The sequence below is a fragment of the Galeopterus variegatus genome, unplaced genomic scaffold (assembly GCF_000696425.1).
Source record: "Galeopterus variegatus unplaced genomic scaffold, G_variegatus-3.0.2 Scaffold4349, whole genome shotgun sequence".
Taxonomy (NCBI): Eukaryota; Metazoa; Chordata; class Mammalia; order Dermoptera; family Cynocephalidae; genus Galeopterus; species Galeopterus variegatus.
The window spans coordinates 51,299-63,393 of record NW_007730460.1 but is presented as its reverse complement, the minus strand read 5'-3'; the positions used below and the strand labels follow the sequence as shown (position 1 = coordinate 63,393).

The 12,095-nt window shown below is 52.6% G+C and overlaps 1 protein-coding gene across 1 annotated transcript in view; it reads left to right on the top strand.

Annotated features, from left to right (window-relative positions):
- The window catches only part of MYH9 (myosin, heavy chain 9, non-muscle), a 99,328-nt gene that overhangs the window by 40,272 nt on the left and 46,961 nt on the right, over positions 1-12,095 (top strand). The window contains exon 4 of the mRNA XM_008587357.1: positions 11,919-11,946. Coding sequence (XP_008585579.1) covers positions 11,919-11,946 — 28 coding nt within the window. The remainder of the gene's footprint in view (positions 1-11,918; positions 11,947-12,095) is intronic.

The following is a 12,095-nucleotide window of genomic DNA, read 5'->3' as shown; positions in this document are numbered from 1 at the left end:
TGATGAATTATGTAGGATGTACAAGTTTGGCCTAGCCTTTGGCTTATGTTCATGTCTATCAAAATTCCTTGAGGAAGCCAGACCTTTGGTTTTAAAGTTGGATGTCTGTTTCAAATAGTCTGGTGGAAGAACATTCTTTGAGATTCCAGAGGAGTCTGAGTCTTTGTCTCTGGAGGTTATGAGTCAATTTTCTCCTGACTGTCTTAATTGGCCTAGTGCTAGAAATATACTCTGGAGTCTTCTTGAGGTCTGAACTACTGAATAAGGGCATGTTCCCACACTTGCATCCTGGATCTGAATGGTTATCCAGCAAGTGGGCTTTCTTTACACTTAGGTAAGCTGTTAGGACAAGAATCAGGTAATGATGAGATGGAGTCCTTGGAACTGGACTTCTAGACTTTCTTCAGATAATTGTAGGACTCATTCCCCAAGAGATTTGTCCAATTTTTATTTGCTCAATTACAAAAAACATGGGGGCAGGGGAGGGAGCCTGAAAGCTCCCTATTAGATTGAAAATAATTGGGAGAAAAAAGGAATATGCAGAGTCAGGGCTTTCCTTAGTTTTGACCATAGCCAAATGGCCTCAGTGGGAAGTGGGGAGTGGCCCCAAATTCTGAGGGCAAGTGGGTGGGAGTTTTCATCTTTTGGAGACCAGGGATAGGCAATACATTGGTGGGCATGGGAAACCTAAAGTCTTGGTGCTTTCTTTCTTTCTTTCTTTTTTTTTTTTAGTGGCTGGCTGGTATGGAGATCTGAACCCTTGACCTTGGTGTTAATCAGCACCATGCTCTACTGATTGAGCTACCCAGCCAGCCCCAGTGTTTTCTTTTTAACAGTGTGTGCAGGTGGGTTTCCTAACCCTCAGTCTGAGAGGTTTCCACTTTGTCCTCGGCTTTTTGCTTTAGCGTTGCACTTGCTGCAGCTTTTTAGCTCCCACGTTGACTGACTTAAGGACATCTCCAAGCTATCGAAAAGTTCCTCCTTGTATGCAGTTGACCTGCAGAGCAATTAGCAGCAGATTTCTTGTTCTTGGGGCAGGGAGGAAGTTAGTAACAGGAGTTGCCCACGTGATGACAAGCTGGTTCTCTAGTAAAGAAAGTTTCCAAGAGGAGCCTTTAGTTCTTGCCCTATGTCAGGTGTCACCAGTGGAGCCTGGGGCCCAGAGGCTGTTAAAAATCTTCCCCTTTCTTTTGGAGTGAGGTCTTTGCACATGTAGCCCACTTGGCTTTTGGGGAAACAGGTTTGTTATCTGCCACTCACATCTTAAAAGGCAAGGCCAGACAGTTCCTTTTCTGCTTTTTCTTTAAACAAGAACTACACAAAGACTTCCTTTCTGAGCTGGCTGTGGGTTATAGCATACTAGCATTTATTCTACCAAATAGGGTAGTTGGTGGCTTTGTTTGGGGACTGTTATGAGATGAGCTCTTCGGCCCTTCCTAAGGACCTGCCCCTGTCTTTCATCTCTTAAACGCTCCGGTTTGCCTGCACAGTCCTGATTTATGCCTGTTGTTCTATAGTTATTATTAATAGTGCCCTCTTTTACTTTCAAAAGCATCCCAGTTTGGATGATAAGTTATGTGTCACTCTACTTATTTGTCAGACTAAGCCAGGGTTTCTCAAACTTGGCACTAGCGACATTTGGGGCTTGATAATTCTCTGTTGAGGGTGGGGAGGAGTTGTCCTGAGCACTGTAGGATGTTTGGCAGCATCCTGGCCTCTGTTCACCAGATGCCAGCAGCACCCTCCCTCTCCACCTGTGACAACCCAAAATGTCCCCAGATGTTGCCACCAAATGTTCCCTGGGAGGCAAGATATCCCCCAGTTGAGAACCACTGGACTCTAAGCATTGCAGATTGGTTTCACTGTAAGTGTCAGCTCTGATCCATCAGTAGAGGCTCAGTAGGAGCCTCGTGCTGGCAAGGATTTGAGACTCGGGGCCAAGGAACGCTGGGATAGATTAGTGCTGTCTGCCATGGGCACGGGTGGGGCATGGCAGCACATGGTGCCTTGGATTAGGACATGGAGATCGAAAGTACCAGAATGCCAAGAGGCTTGGTACATTATCCTGTCACTGGGGCCCTGGCAGTACAAGTGGAGACATGAAACATGTTTGTAGACAGATCTGTGGTCGTGGCTACATATGAAGACAAGTTGCTACCTATACCTGGTGCCAGCACGACTGTGGCAGGTAGCAGGTGTCTTGGGAGTTCAGAGGAAGGTGTGGCTGCTGAGGCCTGAGGTGGTCGGGGAAGGCACCATAGAGGTCGGATCCCGTGGAAAGGCTGGCGGGTCCGTGTCAATAAGTGGTTACAGCGCAGCCCAGACGTGCCCGACACAGTCTTGTTATTTTAATCCCCAGCCGTGGGTTTAATTAAAGTTGTGGTGACATGGTTGGTTCACCCACCCAATCCTGGCTTTCCCATTTGGTTAATTTGTTGTCAGGGACATTACTGGATCTTCCTGCCTCAGGGATTGGACTGTTTCTTAGGATTCTGTAACGGTACTGAAGGCTTTGAACCAGTGCCCATAGCAGCTTTGAGGGGGGTATAGGGTTGTGTCTCAGGGCAGGTTCAAGGGGCTGCCTGTGGAATTCAGTCAGGAGCAACACATGGTCTGTAAAAGGCCCGACTGGGCTGGGAGGGGGTGCTCCTGGCTACCTGGGGGCCAGGCCTGCTGGGACCTGCCCCTGTGGGTAAAGGTGTGTGTCCTTACAGCAGAACTGGCCAGTTAAAGAATTTGACTTGAGCTCAGTTATCTCTCTGGCAAGAGTAGAAAAAGCCCCTTCTGGGCCGAGCCCGTGGCGCACTCGGGAGAGTGCGGCGCTGGGAGCGCAGCAGCGCTCTCGCCGCGGGTTCGGGTCCTATATAGGGATGACCGGTGTGCTCACAGCGCTCACTGGCTGAGCGCGGTGCGGCCGGTCTCAAAAAGGAAAAAAAAAAAAAAAAAAAAAAGCCCCTTCTATGGTAATTAGCTAGGGTGCCAGGTTTGGTTCACTTTGAGTGACTTTATGGCATTTTAATGAGGCCCCAGTATTTCTAGGGGAGCCGCAGCAGGGTCGGCTTTCATTCCAGGCCTAAACTAATCAGAATACTATTTAACCCTTCGCTCTGTGCTAATCCCCCCCACCCTTCTCCACTTCTCAGTGGAAGCTGCACCAGAAGCAGGGTGACTGAGTAGTTGCCCAGAGTGCCCAGTGAGTGTCACAGTTCTCTTGGTGGTTGACAAACGTTTTTGGGCAAACACTGAAGGGTAGAATTTTTGTGCTTCTTTGGTGCTTCACAGACCTTCTAATTCACAGGTAAAGGGACAGATGGACCCAGAGGTGCTCACTGACTTGTCCAAAGGGCTGCAGAGAGTCAGCTCAGAAACCAGGGTCCGTGGGTCCCCCGTTCTGGTCCCTAACCCCCCAGCTGCTGGCCACAGGCACTGCTGCCCTCATTTCTATAGCTTGTTCTTGAAGGAATTCTTCTCCCCAGCTCTGTGGCTAGGTGCAGATTAGGGGGATAAGAGGCCCTCCCGTCCCCTCTCTCCACATTGTCCTGGCCCTGCTGGTCATCGCTCCTGTGGGACCATCTGCGTTCCAAGGGCTCTCTCAGGAAAGGTGCCATGTTCATCAGAGGCTAGGGAAGTGCTTCAAGGGTACAGTAAGGCATGATTTTGAACAGACACACCAGGACGGCAGCTGAGGAACGAGAGCAGCGGAAAGCCACAGATGTGATGACTCCACTTAAGCAGGAATGTGCCGGCCAGGAGGTTGTGAGCCCTGCCAGCCACCGGCACACAAAGGCCCCGCTGTCTGCTGGGAGGTCTGGGGCTCGGCTGTGCGTCAGTCCACATGTGCCTGTGGAGGCAGTGTGGCCTCACTGAGGAGGGGCGTGCCCCGTGCCTGTGCATGGTCGCCCCTGTGCTTGCTGAGCACCTACTGCGCGCCAGGCACTCTAGAGAGAGTGTGCAGCCAACAGGCCGTGGGCCCTGCCTGGAAGAGGTCGCCGTGGAGTTCCCAGAGGCAGGAAATCAATGTCAAGATGAGAGTGAGAATCCCAGCACATTGGAGGGATGCCCCCTGAGCCCTGAGGGCTGCTGGGCTAGGGATGGGGGCTTTGATCAAGGACGTGGCCTTCTGGAGGCCACCAGCAAGGGTCTGCTGGGCCTCTTTCAGCCTTAGCTTCTGAGGAACTTGCCTTGTGAACTAGAGGAAGTGTGGTATGCAGAGACCGCGGGTCTGGACTGTGTTGAGTAGGACTCTGGCTCCATCACTTTCTGACTATGACTGCCCAGAATCAGTTAACTTGTTCCGACTGAGCCTTCGTTTTCTTGTCTGCCTCTCGGGCTTAATACGACTTAGTTGGCAGGGTGTGACAAGAAAGAAACAGGACTGTGCACGTGATGCCTGGCCTGTGGTAAGTCCTGTTAGAAGTGGGCACCAGGAGTCTGAAGACAGTTTTTGGCTGACCTGTCCCGGCCTTCCTTGGAACCTTCAACTCGCCATTCCTTGCATCCACTCCCTCCCTGCTTAACAAAGGTGATATCGCAGTGTGTTCTCCAGGCGGGCTGTTTATCCCCTCGCAGAGACTCCAAGTAGCAACAGGCACAGGAAGTGACATGTCACAGCCGCCTTCCCCTGCAGCGACCGCAGAACACACCGGCGTGGGTAGCAGACGCGGTCTCTGACTTGTCTGGTCTAGTCCACGTAGCACCGAGGTCTGGGCCAATGTGGCCTTGGTGGACACGCTCCGGAGTCAGTTCTTCTGCAGCACCGAAACACTCTTCTGGTCACTGTGTCGTGGGTGGACCGTGAGGCACTGCCACCAGCAGGCCCCAGGCCCCCGCCCAGCACCGGGCTGGAGAGAGGAGGCGCTGTCCAAGCAGACTCCTTGTCCTGTCCGGTCCTGGACGCGGCTGCTCAACCATGATGTGGTCAGGCCTGTCGGTCTCACTTCTAGAAAATCTTCTTTCTAGAAGAGGAACCTGTGGTGAATGGATCCTTTTCAAGGATTCAGCTTTAAGCTTGCTTTTTTCCTTTCAACCCGACCCAACATGCCCACTGTGCTTTGCTCTGAGCCGGCTGAGTGGGAGGCAAGAAAGAAGAGCCCCCTCAGGACCTGACACTTTGGGGTGGTTGAAAACTTGGCCCAATGTTTTCCTTACTCCCCGTCCCCCAAACCCACACCCCCAACACACAGCAAAAACTCTCCTGTAAAATTCCTACTCACTAATCCATTTGGTGCTTCTGACCTCCTTTGGCGAGTTCCTCTCTTGCTGCCTGGTGACTGCCATGTACCAGCCTGTTTTTCCTGTTCTCTCACGTTCTGGCTCTGAGACGCCTGTAGAACTGTGTCCCGATATGTCAAGGTGCAACAGTGAGTGGTATGTTCGGGGAAAAGGGTTGCTTTCCTTTATCTACCTGATTTCTAGAATTAAGCTATCAGTTGAGAACAAAAATAGTTTCTTCAATCTAAAGAGAGATTAAATGAGCTGAAAGTCCATGGGTATAAATGTTGGGATTCTGTAAGTGGCCTCTATAAGATTTCTTTGGTCTTAACCAAGGCTATTGGCCCAGTGTTGTCCTTTGTGATAACCTCTTGAGGACACAAGATGTTCTTTTGGCAAACACACAGTGCCGGCTGGGGCGCAAGGATGTCATTCCAGCCGGGGCTTTGTGACTCTTCTCGAAGATCTTGTCTATCCACCATGAGCAGGTCCAGAAATAACGATGGGGCACAGGTCTAGGCTGAAGGAAAGGAGGTGTGAGCTCTGCTCCAAGAGCAAATCCTGGCCTGAAAGTCGCCAGCATGCCTCTCATTAGACTGATGACCCCTTCTCCAAGGCAGCCAGAGCCACTGGGTTCTTCAGGAAGCCTCTTCCTGCACTGTCACAGTTCATCTCTTAGCGTTGGTCTTCCGGGTACTCTCAAGCACATTTGACTCAACCCATTGAAGGGGAGTTTCATAAAGCCATAGTTCTCTTTGCAGGGCTGTTTGTGCTCCAACTGGGGGCCAGGTTTGTCATGAGCATGGCTTGGCTATGTCCGTCTTGCTCCCTGTGTGGTTCCCGTTGTCCTTCTTTCTCATTCTCCCCTCACTCCCTCGCTGAGAGCCCAGCCCTCTGCAAATCTGTGAACTGTGGCTCATTCCTCTCTGCACAGGTTTCAGCAAGGGCCCCCTCCTGCTGGCTTTCCTTTTCTGCAAGGGGAATATTGGGTAAGACTAAGGCAGAGCTGATCTCCCAGTCAGGTCCCTTAGAGTGTCCTGATGGCATTTGCTGCAGGAGGTCAGCACGTGCACTTGGCTTTTGAATTTCCCTCCAGCCTAAAAACCTGTTAGAGCTGTCTTCTCAGCAGCCGCACAAGTACATTCTCTCTCTGGCAGGCTTGCCTGTGCTCAGGGAAATTGCCTATGTTCTGCTGAGCCACTGTGGACAAGAGAAGGCTTGCGTGGGCCCTTGCTTACTCTCTGACAGAGTGAAAGTTCAGAGCAGTCTCTCAAGCTTCTTTCTAATTACCCAGGGTGTCCAGGGGGAGGGCTGCATGTGCCCTGCCTCCTGTACCTGGGGACTTGGGCCTCCTCAGCAGGTTCAAACCCAGGTCCTTCCAGAAGGGAGCATGGGTCTGTGGGTGGAGGCACTGGGCCAAGTGGAACCGGCTTCTGGCTTGGACGGCTGCTGAGCGAGCGTCTCCCTCAGTCTGGCCCACCTTTGTGCCCTGGAAAGCGCTTCGTGTGCCACCAGCAGGGGCTTCCTCCTCCTTCGCTGGCTTACTGCTAGGCAGGCAGCCAGCAGGTTCCAGGACATGAGGCCTCCCTGCTCGGCATCCAGCTCAGCCTCTGCTCATGTGAAGCAGTGTTTTGCAACTGCTTTCTCTCACCTCTCTATTTGCCTCTCAACCCTAAGCTTGTGAATTGGGCTGGCTGTGGAGAGGGTAGCAGATGAGCTTGAGAGTTCGTGTCTCATGTGACAGTGTCGCTGGCCCTTTCTTTGCAGCTCCAAGGTAGGGCTGTGGGTGGTACAGCTGCCCTGCCTGTAGGAGCTCTCAATGGGGAGGAGTTGGGGAAGGACTAGGCATACAGAGGCCTGGGTTCTCAGCCCAGCTCCTATGGTTGGATCAAGTTATAGAGTTTCTTGGGACTCTGTGCCTTGATCTCTAGGTTGAGACAATTGAACCAGATTCTCTTGAAGGCTGTTGCAGCCCTGAGTTCTGAGCTTGAACCCTATAGGTCAAATACTTTGGAAGCACTTTGCTCTTGGGCCCCCTGAGACCCAATACTATCTACAAAAGGGTCTTGGGGAGAAGTGACTGTGGAGTCTAGGCAGCCTGAGGCTCCCCAGCCCAGCACCATGGGCAGGGGTCACCGCACTGATGTAGTCTGCACACAGTGACCACCCCAGGGTCTGCTCTGGAATTTTCGTGGAAGCAGAAGACCACTTTGGTTGTGGGAAGTTTCAGATGCATTTGTCATGGATCATCCCATCAGCCTCACCCCAACCCGAAACTGCTCTTTGCTTTCTTTCTGTTTTGGCCCATATCCACCTCTCAGTCAGTTCTCAAGGAACGTGGTCGACCCACAGAAAGGGTCCCATGGATGGGCACTCTCCCAGGCAGAGGCCCGATGGAGCAGCTCTGGCTGGAACCTCGGGAGGCCTCATCCCAGTAAGCGTGGTGATGAGTCAGGCCCGGTGGCGGCTGCTGCTGGGGAACCAGGCCCTTTCCCTTCCTTCTGAGCTTCCTGTCAGGCTGATGTCACTGTTGTGTGAGCCTCGTGGCCTTTTATGGACAAGAAGGAGCTGTAGCTTCTCTCACAGAGGAAGTGAGCGATAAGGCCCTCGGCCGAATCTGTACCTGGGGCCAAACAGCTGCGGTCAGGTTTCCCTTCCTCCCACCTGAGCCCAGCCTTCTGAGCTGGCTAGAAACACCTGTCCATGCTGGATGGCCATACTGGCTCAGGTGACCTCACTGCCTAGCTGGCCTCGGGGCATCTCTGGTTTAAAATAAAATCCAGGAAAGAATGGCCTGGTCACTGAATGTGTAACTTATGAAAGTCTTCCTTGTAGTTCCGAGAAGGCGTTCACTGGAGAGCCTAGAGATGCACCGGGCCAGGATGAACCAGAGCAAACCCCTCTGCGTGGGGCAGCTCAGCCATCATTGGAAGGCAGGGTCAGGGCTCGCAGTCTGTGCCTCCTCCTCTCGGGAGTTGTTCCAGAACATTGGACCATGGTTGTCAAACTGCTCTGAGGAACACTGCCTCCATCACCCACTGTCCAAATCCCACTGCTCAGGGATTTGGGAAGATTTTATCTGAGGAAAGGTGGTTGCTGCTTTTTGGAAAGTCTGGAAGCCACTGCAGAGAGACTCGTAGTCCTGTTTCTATCCCACTCCCACCGAGATGGGGGCTGGGGCAGAGTGTTCAGGCACTAGGTAGGCTAGGGGAAGGGTAGGCCTTTATCTGCCAGGGAAGCCTGTGTCCCAGAAGAGGCTCGTCCCCATGGCTGCGGGCTCCCCAGGTCCCAGGTCTCCTCTGGTGAGAGGAAGGAAGGGCATTTTCACATCAGCCACACAGGTCCAAATACGGACTTGTACCAAAACAAGCAGATTGGGCTGGACTGTTCTCATCCTGTGAGGTGACAGTGTGGGAATGATGGAATGAGTTGCCAAGGAAGGGTCCCTGCCAGAATGCACGGGGTGGGGGTGCGGGGGCAGGTGGCAGAGTAAACTGAGTCAGTCCAAGAGCCCACTGGTTGCTGAGAGTTCTAACCATCCCACTACCCAGAAGAGATGCTTCTGGGATCAGGAACAAATCTGAAAGAACTGCTGTGAGAAAAGGCTCATGCAGAACAGGGACAGCGTGCCTGCCATGTCTGCCCTGTGAGGTTGTTGTGAGGCCACTCAAGACAACAGACTAAAACCTTCTGTGAGCACTGGAAAGACCTTTCCGGATGGAAGGGGCCATAGTGTGGCTCACTTTGGGCAGGTGGATTTGGGGCCCTAAGTCATGGGGCAAGAGGTGAAGAAACAAGGAAGGCCTCCCATCTTCCTCCTTCCTAAGGCACAAATGAATGTTTCTGGCAAAGCAAGTGAAGATTTCTTTCATGTGTATTGAGGCTTTTTTGATACTGGTAGCCTGGCTTTAGGAACAGGAGGTGAAAATGCAGAGGAGTGGAAGAACTGAGGATGGTGGGGTCAGCGGAGGCTAGAGAATGAGCTCAGCCCTGGAGTTTCAGAATTTGGAGTGTGTGCGTGTGCCCGTGCCTGTGTCTGCGTGTACATATGGGTGTGTCCATGTACATCTCTGTATACATGTGCCTGTCGTTGTATTTGCAAATGTGTGTGTCTGTGTACATGGGCCTGTGTGTGCGCGTGTGGCTGTGCGCCTTGTGTACATGCCTGTGTGCACCAGTGCACATGCCTGTGTGTGTGTGCATTTATGTTTCTTTGTACACGTGCCTGTGTATGCCTGTGTGTGTGTGTCTGTGATGGTGTGTATGCACAGGTGCCTTTGTGTCTGTGTGTCTCCGTGCACAGTGTCTGTGTGCAACTATGCACACGTCTCTGTGTGTGCACACGCCCATGTGAGCACGCCTGTGCCTGTATGTTTGGGGGCTCTGCTTCCTGTTGTTCAGCAGCGAAGACTCTGACTCCTCCTCACACAATTAGAGGAATTCCAGCCATCCCAGGGACTGGGGTTGGACAACCCTGGGAAAACGGTTCCTTCTGGGAGGGATGGTGAATGTTTCCTTTTATGGTAGCATCGGGCCGTTGCTGCACATGACTTGCCAGCGCGCGCAGGTACATTCTTGCCTGCTTGTGCAGCCGGTGACTAAATATGCCTGCAGCTGGGGCAGACCGCAGGGAGCTGTGGGGGGGAGGGGAGGCCCTGCAGTTCCAAACCCTTATCGGTTGCTGCGCTGTTGTTAGGGAGCAGGTGACGAAAACTCCTCTGTCTTCTCAGCCTATAGCCCCTGCCGCCCACTTCCCTTCTGTCCGCCCGTCCAACTCACCAAGGCTCTGCCAAGCTCTAATCTCTGTCCTTGATGTGCAGGCTTGAAGGACTCTGTTTTTTGAGAAAGACAAGATGAGGGGGAGTGAGGTTGCCCCTGAGTGGTTGCCACATCTGTGAGCAAGGTGTGGGGTGTATTTGTGTGAATTCTCTTGGCACCCCACCCTGTTGGTATTTCTCAGGGGGCTGGGAGGGGCAGCTGAGGGCAGGGGCAGCTGCTGTTTGTGTTGGCCGTGAGGTTTGTTTTTTCTTCTTTCTGTCCGGTCTCCCTCTTTCCCTCTGGAATGACTGGCAGACAGGAGAAGAGATGGTAGTAAATGCCCATCCTACATGCTGCCGAGATCAGGATGCTAGAAAGCTCTCCTTGGGAAGAGGCAGGTGACCCAGCTGGTTGGTGTCCACTGGTATTGAACAGCTAAATCCATCGCCTGGGGCCACGCACACGGAAAGCAATGAGTCATTCTCCCAGTGCCTAGTCACACTGGGCCCTGAGCTGGCGGTGTGAGCCAGTGAGCGTGTCCTTCTCATATCACCAGCATCCATGCTTCTGTCCAGTACCGGTGCTGACAGCGACTAGTCCTCTTCTGCTGGTACTCCCACGACCCTGACAATGCCACTACCCCTCATCACGGTGACTTCATGATGGAGAAGTCAATAGACACTAGCCATTTGAGAAGCTCACTCCATTTACAGGGTACCACTCCAGGTCCGTTTCATGCGTTATTTGCATTTTTCCTTTTTCTTTCGGCAGCTGGCCAGTGTGGGGATCTAAACTCTTGACCTTGGTGTTACAATACCATGCTCTAACCAACTGAGCTAACTGGCCAGCCTCTGTATTTTTCAAAATAATCTTGCAGGGTAGTTAGCAGCATATCTACTTTGTGGATATGGAAACTCAGAATTAAATACCTCCCCACAGCTTACACGTTAGTCAGTAGCCTGATCCTGGATTCAGACCAGTTTAAATTCAAGGGGAGTGGGGATGTTATATGGGGTGGGATGAAAAGGGAATAAAAAGAGTTTGTATTTTGGGCCATTGCTGAAGATTGGACACCCAGCACTGCACTGGGTCATCCAAAATGTCTTAAAGTGTTTCAGTCAAACGTAGTTTTTGTAGTGTGGGCATTACTGTCCTGCCCACACCCAGGGAGAGTGAGTATTTACACCCTTACTTGCTGAGCGGCTCATAGAGCTGGGGATAGTCACCGAAATTTCCCCAAACCCAGGCCTAGAGAACAAGTTGTCACAGAAACTCATCAGAAGGTGTCATTCTTTCCAAGCTGCCTTCAGACTGACATCATTAAGCACCTTCCACGGGCTGGACACCATGCTGGTCCCACCATGCTTTTGTCCCGAGTAGGGTCTGGGGCTGAGACAAGGCTGCACACCTGTCCCAGATTTCACACGCCACACGTGAGGTGGCTTCTTATCCCAGGCCTGTCCCGTTGCAGCACCAGGCTTTGTCACCCCTGCTCTCCTGGTCTCTTAGATGGTGCTCCTTCCTGAGATGGGGACAGTATATGGTATACAGGCCTGATGTCTCACAGTGTGAACCCCCAGTTACAGACACACAAGGGCAGGCCCCACCTGAGTTGTCAGTGCGGAGGCTCCTGAGGAGCTTTTCACAGATTGGTTTTCTCTAAGCTGGGAGAACCAGATCTATTCTGGGTTGTAGGAGTGGGGGTGGGCAGTGTGGGGGGGCAGCTTCAGCTCTGGGAGGTGGGAGCCGTTGCCACCCACTGATACTCCTCCCCCCGAGGGAGGCAGTGGTCAGCCTGTGCGGGGTGTCGTGAGGACCCCTGCAAGGGTGGCGTGGTAGCCTCTGTGCTGGCGTCTGGGGAGTGGGCAGCTCTTCAAGAGCTGGGGGTGAGGCTGGGGGCGAGGCTGTTGTACCTGGTGGAAGTTAATCCCATGTCTCCTTCCTTTCAGACCGAGAAGATCAGTCCATTTTGTGCACGTAAGTGTTTCTCTGGGCAGTGGGGGGCCTTGTTTTCACCTGATCTGTTCTCATTCTCGAGGACCTAAGACCTGGGTCGATGAGCTTCGTTCTAGTTGAGGCCCCCTCGTCCGCTTCCCCGAGGGACAGGACTTAGGGTCGTATGCTTG